The 14,840-nt window shown below is 38.7% G+C and overlaps 1 protein-coding gene across 2 annotated transcripts in view; it reads left to right on the top strand.

Annotated features, from left to right (window-relative positions):
* Positions 1 to 14,840, top strand: part of ABCB7 (ATP binding cassette subfamily B member 7) — a 131,404-nt gene that overhangs the window by 57,157 nt on the left and 59,407 nt on the right. For both annotated transcript variants that reach the window (XM_036412626.2, XM_045572363.1), the window contains one exon: positions 1,374 to 1,493. In XM_036412626.2, the coding sequence (XP_036268519.1) occupies positions 1,374 to 1,493 (120 nt within the window). The remainder of the gene's footprint in view (positions 1 to 1,373; positions 1,494 to 14,840) is intronic.

Genomic DNA, 14,840 nt, shown 5'->3' on the forward strand with positions numbered 1-14,840 from the left:
GTTTTGCTTCCTGTGGTTTCAGTTACTGGAGGTCCACCATGGTACAAAAATATTAAATGGAAATTTCAGAAAGAAATAATTCATAAATTTTAAATCATGCAACATTCTTAGTATTGTGATGAAGTCTTGCACTCTTCCACCCAGGATTACAATCTTCCTTTTGTCCAATGTATCTGCACTATATATGCTACCTACTAATTTAGTTGTCTTGGTTATCAGATCAGCTGGGTGTACTGCAGTGCTTTTTTCAGGTAACACTTATTTAACTTAATAATGGCCTCAAAGCCATTCACATAACTTTTATTACAGTATATTATTATAATTGTTATATTTTATTATTTTTTCAATAATATATTAATATATTAAATGTTAATACATTAAACTTTATAATAAGTATGTGTATATAGAAATTACATAGTATATTTAGGGTTTGCTGCTATTCATGGTTCTAGGCATCCACTGGGAGTCATGGAACTTATTCCCTGTTGATGACTACTGTATATTTTTGCTTTAGGAAGTGTGGTTTTGATTCTTAATATTGTATTTTAAATATATATTTTATTGATTTTTACAGAGAGGAATTGAGAGGGACAGAGAGTTAGAAACCTTGATGAGAGAGAAACATCGACCAGCTGCCTCTTGCACACCCCCCACTGGGGATGTTCCCGCAACCAAGGTACATGCCCTTGACCGGAATCGAACCCGGGACCTTTCAGTCCGCAGGCCGATGCTGTATCCACTGAGCCAAACTGGTCCCGGTGTGATTCTTAATATTGTACTTTAAAAGCTAAAACTAAAACAAAGGGTTTAATGGGAATGTTGCCTCAGTAAATGTGCAAAGGAAATGTAAGGTAGACTTAAGTTAGATTAAGCATTAGTGTAATAACCCACCCTCTGTCAACACACCTACCTTCCTAAACACTGTATTGTAACTCTGTTGTGTCAGTAGTTTGGACTTAGGGCTTCAAACCATTTTAAGTAAATGTACTGATAAAAACCCCAAAAGTACATAACGATTTTGACCACAAAGATGGAAATGTTTAAATTTTATGTAATGTTTTAATATTTTAATTGGTAAGAAATTAATATATAGTGCATATCCCCTCACCCCCACTTAGTAACTTTTTGGCATTATAAGGATAACTATAGCTGAAAGTAGGAAATTAAGAGAAGTGAGTAGCTTTTTCAAAGCAATTGAAAGTTTCTTTTTCTCAAAAATAGTTTGAGTTTGAAAGATATTGATCTTAGATTCTGTATACAATTTATGTTTGTAATCTTTTATATTTTTCTCATTAGGGACATAATTCTACATTATTGAAATATAGTTATATTTGAAATAACATGTTACTCACTGCTTTGTTTTCTCTCAACAGTTAAAAGATGTTGATACTCGGAAAATCATAAGAGCAATGCTTTCTTATGTGTGGCCCAAAGACAGGCCAGATCTACGAGCTAGAGTTGCCATTTCCCTGGGATTTTTGGGTTGCGCAAAGGTAAGATTAAGAGAAATTATGTGTTGCTTATTGTTATAAGAAATGTTATGATATTTTCTAGTATTGTAACTTGGGCTGCTGTAAGGCACTTTTTGGGGAGCATTGTTAACTTTTAGAACCCTATAGTAACTGTTGTATGCAATCAGCAGAAATTATATGGTTATGCCTGATTTGTGAATCAGACTTAGAACAGCCTCAACTTAATGGAAGATCATTTATTGGAGCAAAATATAAGGAACTTTTGTAAAAGAAACTCCTCAGTGTCTTGTTGGCTTTTATTTAACGAAGTTTCATGCAAGAATGGGCCTTCTTCCCCAACTGCCAGGGGCACTGCCTTCGCTCTGGCCTGGAGCTGCCTTTCTGCCTTCCTACTTTGCCCAGAGGCATTCTGCACTGCCCCTGGCTGCTGGGTGTCTGTGTATGCAAATTAACCCACCATCTTTGTTGCATATTCACTCCTGATTGGCTAGTGGGTGTCATGAATGAACGGTCAATTTGCAGCTTTCTCTTTTATTAGTGTAGATATTTAATATATTGTTCTCACTTCCCGGTAAATTGTACAGGATAAAGGCATTTTAGGCATATTGATAGTCCCAAGTAGTAAACAACAGTGTGATATTAAGGGAAAAAAGGGAAAGAAACAACAGCAAAAGCTGGGCATTTTGGTACCATTCAATATAGGGGCTCTCTATATATTAGCAGCCTCCTCAGTTTCTTGCAGTACTATAATACATGTTAATAAGACAAACTTATAATAATGACTGAGCTTTCAATAAACATCCCTTATTTTTAATTTATTCACATTTTAAGTCAGTGCTGTACATATCTTTAGGTACAGTATACAGTAATGGTACATTTATAGGCTGTGGAGTCAGACTTCCTGGGGTAACCTTCCTCAGGTTGCTTAGTCTCTGTGCCCCAGTTTCTTAATTTAATTTGTAAAATAAAGCAAAATAAAATTGTTATAAAGGATAAATAATTTAAATACAAAAGGCTTATAATTGTGCCTGGCACACAGTGAAACATAATGTAATGCTAAAATCAAAATAAATTCAGATTTCCATCATAAATATGGTAAAAAAAAAAAAAACCCACAAAAAAAACACAGTCTGCTTAAAAGTATAAATGAGGTTTGCTATAATTTTTTTACCAGTCTTACATATGTGTTAACATTTTGTTTTAGAACTCAGTTCTTATAATTTACTTCTCTGTATCATGTGTGTTCCCATTTATTTACTCTTTTTTCCTACCCCAAAAATATTTATTGAGAACTTGTCATACAAAGTACTGTTTTTGGTTCTGCAGTGTATTCCAATGACAAATAAATCACATTTCTTCTTTCAAATAATACAGAATAACACATGTCTTATTTTTATTCCTATAATACAAAGTAGGTCATAAATGATTTAAAAGAAGTGTTGAGGGTGTTTCAAAGGAAAGAACCACAATGATGGGGTGTCAGGAAAGGTTTTATAGAGGAGGTGATATCTGAGACAGGCCTAGATTAATGAATAGGATTGTTATAGGTATAGGAATAACAAGAAGAAGATGAGAGGGAAGATAGAGTATGTATAGAGAAGTGAGTAGTACATCTTTGCTCCAGTAAGAGGGTAATGTTTCTGAAGAATTCAAAGTAATTTTGAAAATATAAATAGAACTCCTAAGGTGAAATCCCTTAACTGTACAATGAAAATTTATTTAATTATGTTGGAAAGTATTAAATTTATTAAATTGTGTTGGAAGTAGTAAACTATTTTGAGTAGTAAGGTAGTAAAGTTAGAGCTTTAGTTTAGGAAATTAATCTGTTCCTGATGTATAAGATGAATTAGAGTAATGAGAGAACTAAAGTACAGATACCATTCATTTTCAATTCATGCATTCATTCATGAATTCATGAATTGACCAGTTATGGTAATAAATTAATAGTATAAATGAGAAGTAATAGTTTGTACTGGAATAGTGGCATAAATGGTAATATGGAGGGAAAAGATGCCAGAGATATTTTGAGGTAAGGAAGGTAGAATAATTAAGACTCAGCAACATAAAAAAGAATAGGATTCAAGAATTAGAGAATGATAATGCCTTTTTAAAAGAAGTGTGTTGGGAGGTCTTTGTGAAGATGAAAATCTTGGTTTTGGGCATGTTAAGTTTGAGGTGCTAGCAGAACATCGAGATAGAGATCTTTAGTTGATAATACAAAATACAAGACAAGCTGAGGAAGGAGCCCAGGGTTAGAGCGATTAGGAGATAATAGTTGAAACAATGCAATTTGATGAATTCACCAAGGAAAAGAACAGAAATAGAAGACGACTAGAGACAGACCCTGTGATAAATGTGTTCCTATAGGAAAGGAAAGTAAATAGTAGTGGAAACATTGGAAAGAGTGATTGGAGAGGTGAGAGTGAAACCAAAATACTTTAGTCAGCTTCCTTTCTCATCTATGGACTCTGTTAAGTGCTCTCTCAAATGAATCAGACCCTTCTCTGGGAGAAGAATTAAATCAGGATGCTGAGCAACAGACCAAGAATCCATATTTTATTCTATTTGTTTAAGCTTAGGAGAGAGCATACCATTATAAATCAAATGTTGTAATTTTAAAAACTCATATTCATTTTTAGTACAGTTCTGGTTGCTAAATTGTCTCCTATGCACAAATTACTCAAGGGTAAAACTTATACTGAGGCAGATTAGCAAATTGGCCTTTAATCCTTCATTAGCTGAATGTACCTTGCTGACAAGTAGTTGAAGGAAGACTGTTTTCTAGAACATGACTAATTAATTTAGTCAAAGAGAGAAGTCTTAAATAATGGCATTTGGATAGACTAGTTTTAGAGTGAATTCCACTCTTTCTTGAAACACAGGTTTCTGTTTCTTGGTGATAGGTAATGTCAGGGTATGAAATCTAGATCAATCTAATTTTTGTAAGGACAGATATTTTTACAAGGCTAATATTTGATTCTCTGTCAACAAATACTTAGTACCTATAGTTTGTAAACTGTTGTACGAACCTTATATAAATTAATTAAAAGTAATTAGAAATGAATATAGAAAAATTAATCTTCAGAGGGATCAAACATGGCAGAATGGGTGAATGTTGCCCTCACCTCCTTCATGACTACATCAAAATTACAACTAAGTTATCTGGAGAACCATTTGAAGAATAGCTGAACAGAAGTTTTATAACTGGGGATATAAAGAGGAAGAGTCTAGACCTGTAGGAGGGACAGAGATGTGAAACGCCCCTGGATCCATGTGGAGGGTTTGAGAATCCAGAGTGATATTTCAGCTACATAGGACCCCCTTAGGGGCATGGGGACCTTAGCCTGCCACTGAGAGCATCCAACTCAGAGCACCACTGCTGGGAAGAGTAGCCCATGAAACATCTGGCTGTGAAAATCATCTGGTATTTGGTCTACTGGGCTAAGACAGAAGGCTAATAGAAACCCAGGCATGCTGTGAAAGGGCCAGCACACAAAATTTTGCTCACAAACTCTCACCCTCGGCTCCCAAGGAAGAGACAGCACCTCAGAGATTATCAGAATAATACAGGGAGAGACTTGAGTTTTGTGGCTTCGGGGGCAGGGCTGAAGAGACAGTGCAAATGTCTCTGTGGTAATTGCCTCACCTCAACTGCCACAGGACACTATCTTTTCTCGGCTGAGTACTCCTGTATAGCAAGGGAGGTACATTAGCCCCATCATGATGACTCCTGATACCCCACTCTACCAATGTCACATATGGCTGTGAGCTCTGCTTATGCGGGCTGGTGAACATGGCCCATGTAGCAGTCTTTCTTAAAAAAAAAAAAATGCTCAGGAATTCTGGGGAAACATGGAGGTGCCAGAGACACATAGGGAGAGACTGAGTTTTGTCATTTTAAAGTGAAGACCATCTTCCTGTACACAGGACAGTAATAAAAAAACTGCCAACAAACAAAAATCCTAGATGGTTTCACAGGTGAATTTTACCAAGCAATTAAAGAAGAATTGATATCTTCCCAAAAATTCAAAAAGAGGGAAGACCCCAAAGCTTATTTTAGGATGCTGGTTTTATCCTAATCCCAAAACCAGATAATGACACTACAAAGAAAGAAAAGTAAACGCCAATATCCCAGATAAACATAGGCACAAAAACCCTGAACAAAGTAATAGCAAACTGAATAGAGTAATACATGGAGAAATTCATACACCATGACCAAGTGGGATTTATTCCTGGGGTGCAAGGTGGATACAGCATCCACAAATCAATTAATGTGATATACCACATAAACAAATAAAGGATAAAAATCATAATGTCACATTAATAGGTGCAGAAAAAGCATTTGATAAAATTCAGCACCCATTTATGATAAACACTCAGAGCAAAGTGGGATTAAAAGGAATTTATCTCACCACTAGAGGCCCGGTGCACGAAATTCGTGCATAGAGGAGGGGTTATCCCTCAGCCTAGCCTGCACCCTCTCCAATCTGGGACCTGGTGGGATCCGGCCTAAATGGGCAGTTGGGTATCCCTCTCACAATCCAGGACTGCTGGCTCCCAACCACTTCCCTGCCTCTGTCTGATTGCCCCTAACCTCTTCTGCTTGCCAGCCTGATCACCCTAACTACTCCCCTCCCAGCCTAATCGACACCTAACTGCCCTCCCCTGCAGGCCTGGTAACCCCCAGATGCCTTCCCCTGTAGGCCTGGTCACCCCCAAATGCCCTCCCCTGCAGGCCTGGTCACCCATTACTGCCTTCTCCTGCAAGCCTTGTCACCCCTAACTGCCCTCCCCTGCTGGCCCGGTCACCCACAACTGCCCCCTGCCCCTGCTGGCCTGATTGCCCACAACTGCCCTCCCCTGCAGACCTGGTCTCCCCCAATTGCCCTCCTCTGCCGGCCTAGTCACCCCTAACTGCCCTCCCTGCTGGCCTGATTACCCACAATTGCCCTCCACTGCAGACCTGGGCCCCCCCCCCCCCTCAACTGCTCTCCCCTGCAGGCCTGGCCCCCACCTCCAACTGCTCTCCCTTGCAGTCCTGGTCTGCCCCAACTGCCCTCCCCTGCTGATCTGGTCTCCCCAAACTGCCCTCCTCTGCCGACCTGGTCACCCCTAACTGCCCTCCCTGCTTGCCTGATTGCCCACAACTGCTCTCTCCTGCAGGCCTGGGTCTCCCCCAACTGCCCTCCCTTGGTGGCCTGGTCTTCCCCAACTGCCTTCCACTGCCAGCCTGGTCACCCCTAATTGCCCACAACTGCCATCCTCTGAAGGCCATCTTGTGATGGCCATCTTGTGTCCACATGGGGGCAGCCATCTTGTGTCTTGGAGTGATGTTCAATTTCCATATTATCATTTTCTTAGATAGGATAATAAAGGCCATATATGATAAACCCATAGTTAACATGCTCAACAGGGAAAAACTATAAGTTGTTTTCCTTAAGATTAAGGACAAGAGAGGATTATATACTTACTGCTCTTATTCAACATAGTACTGGAAGTCCTAGCCACAGCAATTGGACAAAAAGCAGAAAAAAAATCATCCAAATTAGAAAGGAAGAAGCAAAACTATTGTTATTTGCAGATACATAGTACATATTGAGAATCCTAAAATTTTCACCAAAAATTACTGGAATTGATAAATGAATTCAGTAAAGTAGCAGGATACAAAATAAATATTCAGAAATTTATTGCATTTTTATACTCCCAATAATGAACTACCAGAAGGAGAAATTAAGAAAACTACCTAATTTACAATTGCATCATTAAAGATAAATTATCAAGTATGAAATTTAACCAAGGAGGTAAAACACCTGTACTCGGAAAATTATGACATTGAAGAAAAAAGTTAAAGAAGTTTCAAGTAAATGGAAGCATGTACTCTGTTCATGGAAAGGAATAATTAACATCATTAAAATGTTCATACTAAACAAATTAGTCTGTGGATTCAAAACACTTCCTATCAAAATACAATGGCATATTTCAGAGAACTGCAACAAATTCTCCAAAGATTTACACTGAGTGGCCAGATTATTATGACCACCCCATCAGTACCTCATTGGGCCACCTGCCTTCAATACTACAGCCATTCTTCTTGGCATTGACTCCACGAGATGTGCAAAGGTGATGCGAGGAATCTGACACCATGCCTGATGAATAGCACTGTCCAGTTCTGTGAGATTTGATGGTTGTGGCTCTTTTAACTTCGTCCCACAAATGCTCAATTGGATTGAGATCTGGTGATTGTGCGGGCCACCTAAGCAAGGTAAGTCTCCCTCATGTTCTTGAAATCACTCTTGCACAATGTGAGCACCATGGCATGGTGCCTTGTCTTATTGGAAGAAGCCATCTCTGATGGGATACGCCATCAACATAATAGGATGAACTTGATCAGCAATGATACTTAGGTATGTTGTGCTATTCAGATGTTGTTCCACACGAATTAAAGGGTCCAAATCATGCCAGGAAAACATGCCCCAAACCATAACACTGCCTGCACCAGCTTGAAGGGTTGTACTCATGCATGTGGGGTGAATGCTTTCATGCTGTTTCTGTGAAATTCTCACTCTGCCATCTGCATGATGCAACTGGAAACATGATTCATCGGACCACATGACTGTCCAATCCTAGTGTTCCTGTGCGAATTGGATATGTTTTATCTTGGTCACTGCAGACAGCAAAGATGTTCGAACAGGTGTTTGGCTTCCATATCCCATACGATGCAGTGTATGCTAATTTGCCTATAAATGTCAGGTAGTCATAATAATATGGCCACTCAGTGTATATGGAACCTCCCAAAGACACCAAACACCAAATTTTGAACAAAGTTGGCAGTATCACATTACCTGATCCCAAACAGTACTACAAGGTGTTAGTAATAAAAACAGCACGATACTGGCATAAAAACAGACATATAAATCAATGGAACAGAACAGAGCCCTGAAATAAACCCATTCATTTATAGTTATAATAATTAATATTTGACAAAGGAGGTAAAAACATACATTGGGATAAACATGGTGTATTGAACAAATAGTGTTGGGGATATTGAGCAGATACATGCAGAAAACTAAAACTGGCTTACTTTCTTACTGCTTATCTATATATATTCTCTCTCTATATAAAAGCCTAAGTGACTGTTATGACAGAACAACTGGTCATCCAGTCACTATGATGCGCACTGACCACCTGGGGGTAGATGCTCAAGGCAGGAGCTTCTCCCTGGTGTTCAGTGCGCTCCCACTGGGGAGCATTGCTCAGCCAGAAGCCGGGCTCTCGGCTGATGAGCATAATTGCAGCAGCAGGAGCATCTCGTGACTGCGGCAGCTCTAGGCATAGTGGGCTGGGATGAGCATGAGCAGTACAACACCCGGCCCCACTTCTGGCTCCTCCCTGGCTGCCTGCCAATTGGCATATTGCTACATCCCTCAGGGAATGTCTGTTTCGGCCAGACTTCTGCAGGCAAGTTGGACATCCAACTGGACATATCCCAATGGGTCCCGGATGCCAGAGGGTGCAGGTCAGGCTGAGGGACACACCTTGTCTCTCCTCCCCTCTTCCCCCCCACCCCGTGCATTAATTTCAGGCACTGGGCCTCTAGTATAAGAATAAACTCAAAATGAATTAAAGACTTACATGTAAGGCTCAAAACCATAAAACTGATAGAAGAAAATAGCAAAATCTCTTGACATTGCTTTTTGTAATATTTTTGTGTGATATATCTTCTAGGGCAGTGGTCGGCAAACTCATTAATCAACAGAGTCAAATATCAACAGTACAATGATTGAAATTTCTTTTGAGAGCCAAATTTTTTTTTTTTTTTTTTTTTTTTTTTTTTAATATATTTTATTGATTTTGTACAGAGAGGAAGGGAGAGAGACACAGAGTTAGAAACATCGATGAGAGAGAGTCATCGATCAGCTGCCTCCTGCACACCCCCCACCGGGGATATGCCCGCAACCAAGGTACATGCCCCTGCCCGGAACCAAACCAGGGACCTTTCAGTCCGCAGGCCGACGCTCTATCCACCGAGCCAAACGGGTCCCGGCTTGAGAGCCAAATTTTTAAAATTTCTTCTAATGCCACTTCTTTGAAATAGATTCACCCAGGCTGTGGTATTTTGTGGAAGAGCCACACTCAAGGGGCCAAATAGCCACATGTGGCTCGTGAGCCACAGTTTGCCGACCACAGTCCTAGGGCAAGGGAAACAAGAGAAAAGTAAAGTGACCACATCAAGTTGAAAAGGTTTAAAAAGAAAAAAAATCAGAAAAATGAAAAGACAACCTACTGAATGGGAGAATATATTGCCAATATATCTGATACAGGGCTAATATCCAAAATTTATAAAGAACTGTAATGGTCAACATCAAAAAAATCAAACAATCCAATTAAAAATTGGCAGAAGATCTGAATAGACACTTCTAAAAGGACATACAGATGGCCCATATGTAAAGATGCTCAATGTCACTAATTGTTGGAGAAATGCAAATTAAAACCACAATGAAGTATCACCTCACAGGTGTTAGAATAGCTACCATCAATAAATCTACAAACAACAAGTAATGGCCAGGATGTAGAGACTATGGAACCCTTTTGCACTGTTGGTGGGAATACAGACTGGTGTAGCTACTGTGGAAAGCAGTATGGAGTTGCCTAGTAAAAATAAAAAATACAACTGACTTATGACCCACCAATTCCACTTCTGAGTATATATTAGAAGAAATCCAAACAGTAATTTGAAAATATACGTTTTTGTATGTTTATTGCAGCATTATTTATAATAGCCAAGATATGGAAACAACCCAAATACCCATCTATAGTTGAATGGATAAAAACGTTCTTGTAGATATATCTATACAACATTACTCGGCTATGAAAAGGAATGAAATCTTTAGATTTGTGATAGTATGGTTTTCCCTAGAAGTTACTATGCTAATTGAAATAAGCCAGTCAGAGAAAGACAAATACCATATAATTTCACTCATATGTGCAATCTGAAGAACAAAATAACTGAACAAGCAAAGTAGTCTCATAGATACAGAGAACAGACTGATGGCTGCCAGAGGGAAGAGCAGTTGGGGGACTATTTGAAAGACGAAGAGATTAAGAAACACAAATTGGTAGTTAAAAAATAGTCATGAGGATATGAAGAACAGCATAAGGCACATAGTCATTAATTTAATCTGCAAATAGACTGAATGGTGGAACAGTCAAACAACTGAACAACCAGTCACTATGATGTGTGCTGACCACCAGGGGGGCACACCTGGAACATAGCAGTCATCAGCAGAGCGTGCAACATGGCAGGCATTGGTCGTGGCAGGATGGTGGATCAGGTGAGCAGGGCCACCAGACCATAGTGAGGCACAGGTTGCTGTCATTGGGTTGAGCCTCTGGTGGTAACGGAAAATTCTTTGCTCCCGTGCACCATGGTCCTGCCTGGTGCTAGAGCTGCCGCTCGCACCTTGACAGCGCTGACCCTGATGGCTCAGTACCATCAGTGGGTGAAAGAGGTGGCCTGCCCCGATCATCCCTGAGGGCTTCTCTACCTCCTCCCCCTGCTCCTGAGGAGTGATTGGGGCAGTAGCTGCCTCTCGTACCTGCTGACAGCGCATGCCCCAATTGCTCTGGTCAGTGGGTTCAAGTGTGGCCAACGCCATCCGTGTGTGGAAGCAGCAGTGGCAGGAGCGGGGCTGCCAGCAGAGAGGGGACTGTGGTCCCTGTTGGGAGGGGCCAGACGGGGGCATGGAGGATGGGCCAAGACCCTCCCCTGTGCCCACCACAGTCTCGTGGCCCACAGTTTATTTCATGGTGCACATATTCATGCACTGGGCCCCTAGTATTGTAATAACTATGATTGGTGCCAGTTGGGTACTTAAAATATCAGGGGGCTCACTTTGTAAATACATGATTGTCTAAGATACTATGCTATACACCTCTAAGTAATATAAAATAAGATTTAATGTAAACTTTAATTGAAAATTAAAATTTAAAAATAGAAAACAGAAAAATCTATCCTCAAAATGTATGTTTGATTCCTTTTGGTTCAGAAATTGGAAGAAATTGCCAGATGTTATTATGTGTACTTGGTACTTTCAGAGCATATAAAAAAACATTTTTCTTTTTATTGTACAGGAACGAGACCATAAAATAACTTTAGGAATATAGAGCATAGTAGCATTTAAACATTCCTAACATTGTTTTTTTTATCTTCGGTACTGTCCTCACTTTAAAAGTCATCACTCTCTCAAATCTTTAAATCCTGGTCATTGTTTATTTCTGAGGAGTATTGCAGTTATTTATAATTGGTGTGCAAAGATGGATTATTACCCTTTTCATTCCTTGGCTTCCTATTTTTTCCTGAAGCTGATTATATGCTTTGGCCTATGAGCACTTTGGACCAATTTGTGCTCCTTTATCCACTGGTCTTCTTTATCTCCTCTACATACTTCTGAGAACTTTAGGAAAGGGTTCAAGATCTTTCTTAGCTCTAAAGGAATGCTTCCCTGTCATGGGAACAGTGGGTGGTGATTTCATAATGAGGCCTGAGGCCTCAGAGAGGTGGAAGACAGAAAATGAGAAATATCAAGTGAGAATTATAAAGGAGGAGGATTTTATGCTTAACATATGGGGCTACAGCATACCATATGCTTACTTTCCTTTTAATGCTCTTTTTATTCTGAGGGTCTTAATGCTATCCTTGTCTCTAGCAAAGAATTTTAAAATAAACTATTATTTAGATAGGCCTTGCAGCCTAGAGGATGTGTTGATAATTTATCCAAGTTGTAGCAATTCTATTATATTACATTAGAGCTCAGTATGACATATGCTTTAAGAGTTCTGCTGCCAAGAGAGACAGAGAAAACATTTGGCTTCATTTCTTAAATTCTACATATAATATCTAATGCCTTTTCTTACCATCCACACATATGTAATAGGAGCATCACATCATCCTTAATCTAGGGATTTTGAGATCTTCTAAGGATTTTTAAATGCATCCTTTCTGTTAGTATATTACATACAGCTGTGCCAAGATTTAAAGTAAATGTAAAATATATTTACTGCCTTGGCTGGTCTGCTCAGTGGATAGAGCATCACTTGCAGCCTGAAGGTGTCTTGGCTTCAATTTGGGCATGGGCACATACCTAGGTTTCAGGCTCCATCCCCAGTAGGGGGCATGCAGGAGGCATCCAATTAATGATTCTCATCATTGATGCTTTATTTCTCCTCCTCCCTTCCTCTATGAAATCAATAAAAATATATTTTAAAATAAAAAATAAAACATATTTTCTAAATTCTGATTTCATAAAATAAATGTTTATTTTAATACTAGTGGCCTGGTGCATAGATTTGTGCACATTGAAAGGAAATTAATTAGAAGAGATATTTTAATATTGCTATTCACCCTTTCTCTATAGTAGAAGTGTCAACCAAATTCATGATCGACAATGACAGAACAAAACTCAAGTGTGCAATTGGCGCCAGAGAGAGTTTTATATGTATTGTGTATGTGCAAGTCAACATTTATTTTTAAATTGCCATTGCGCATCATATGTACTGAATGTTCAGATGGTCGTATGGTCAGTCACTTAGCCATATATATATATATATATATATATATATATATATATATATATATATATAACACAAACATTTACTCATTACTCATACTCTCTAACTATCATTACCTTGGGAACTAGCTTAGTTGACAGAGAATTTAGGGGCACATTCAATTAAAGTATCATGTTCAAAAATATATTCTCAATGATCTGTTGGAAATGAAAATAAACCATATTTAAAATTATAAAATAATTTTATAAGAAGGTATGATTTATAAAAATATAGTCAATGCCCCTTTTCTCCAAGAAAGCATTATATAAAATAAGGGATAATATGTGCATCTTAGTTCATTTTGACTGCTATAACAGAATAACATGCACTGATCCATTGGTTTTTTGTTTGTTTGTTTTTTCATTTTAACCTCACATCATGTAAGAGGCAAAAAGAGGTCTCTGGGGATTCTTTTATAAGCGTATTAATCCCATTTGTAAGGCCTCTGCGATTATGACCTAAACACCTCCTAATAGCTTCACCTCCTAATACTATCACCCTGGGGGTTAGAATTCAACCTATGGCCAAAACCGGTTTGGCTCAGTGGATAGAGCATCGGCCTGCGGACTGAAAGGTCCCAGGTTTGATTCTGGTCAAAGTCATGTACCTTGGTTGTGGGCACATCCCCAGTAGGGGGTGTGCAGGAGGCAGCTGATCGATACTTCTCTCTCATCGATGTTTCTAACTCGCTATCTCTCTCCCTTCCTCTCTGTAAGAAATCAATAAAATGTATTTTTTTAAAAAAGAATTCAACCTATGTACAGTAGGTCTTCTGATTACGTTGGTGATCCGTTCCTACAGCAAAACAGAAGGCGATTTTCGCCGTAAGTCAGAACCCACCTACATAAGCACCGATGTCATTCCCATGGAGCACATACACGGCAGTAATGAAGTGAGACAGTAAAAAAAAAAAAAAAAAATTAAGAGAAAGATAATTCCTGACCTTTACTTGTGTTAAATAAATAATAAAAAAATTTAAGGGGCATGTTGCTAAACCTTTTGTTGTAAATTTTCTTGGAGGTCCTTCTATTTCTTCTCTAGTTTCCTTTTCTCTTGTCTCTTCTTCAGCTCTGCATTCCTGTTCCTATTCCTACAACTCCTCATCTGCTCCTCTAGGTGTTCCTCAATGCCATCATGCACAGACCATGTTCAAGTTTATTATCTCTCTCACAGCCTTTTTGATTTTTCAATCTTTGCCCTTTGTGTTATGATGGCTATGATGTCTCTAGGCAGTAGGAAGTTTTCAGTTCAATTATAATGTTACAGGACCATTGTCAAATGTGCTGTCCATGGCTGACTGAAATGTTGTTATGCAGCGCATGACTAATTGATTTTTAAATGTTAAACCAGCCATGCATGCCTAAAATAAAATCCACTTGGTCATGTTGTATAATTATTTTTATGCATTATTGGATTTGATTTGGTGAAGATTTAAAATACCTATTTCATGAGAGATACCAGGTGCACTAGTTAATAATGCATATTTTTTTTTTCAATAGATGGAGTTACACATATGTTAATATATATGCGATTTGATATGTATACTATTTATTTTGTTGTATTGACAGCAAACTTCAAAACTTCATATGTCAAATTTTCTGAAGGTGTTAACATCGTAGGTATTTTTACACTTAAAAATGTCAAATTTTGTGCCAAGAAAACATTTGTGGGATGTTTTAATTCATTACTTTATTTTGAATAAAAAGTGCTGCTGAAAGTTATCTTTCAGAAGCTTATGGTGAACATGCTCCATCTCAAGAT

Source organism: Pipistrellus kuhlii, unplaced genomic scaffold, assembly GCF_014108245.1.
Source record: "Pipistrellus kuhlii isolate mPipKuh1 unplaced genomic scaffold, mPipKuh1.p scaffold_m20_p_46, whole genome shotgun sequence".
NCBI classification, from domain to species: domain Eukaryota; kingdom Metazoa; phylum Chordata; class Mammalia; order Chiroptera; family Vespertilionidae; genus Pipistrellus; species Pipistrellus kuhlii.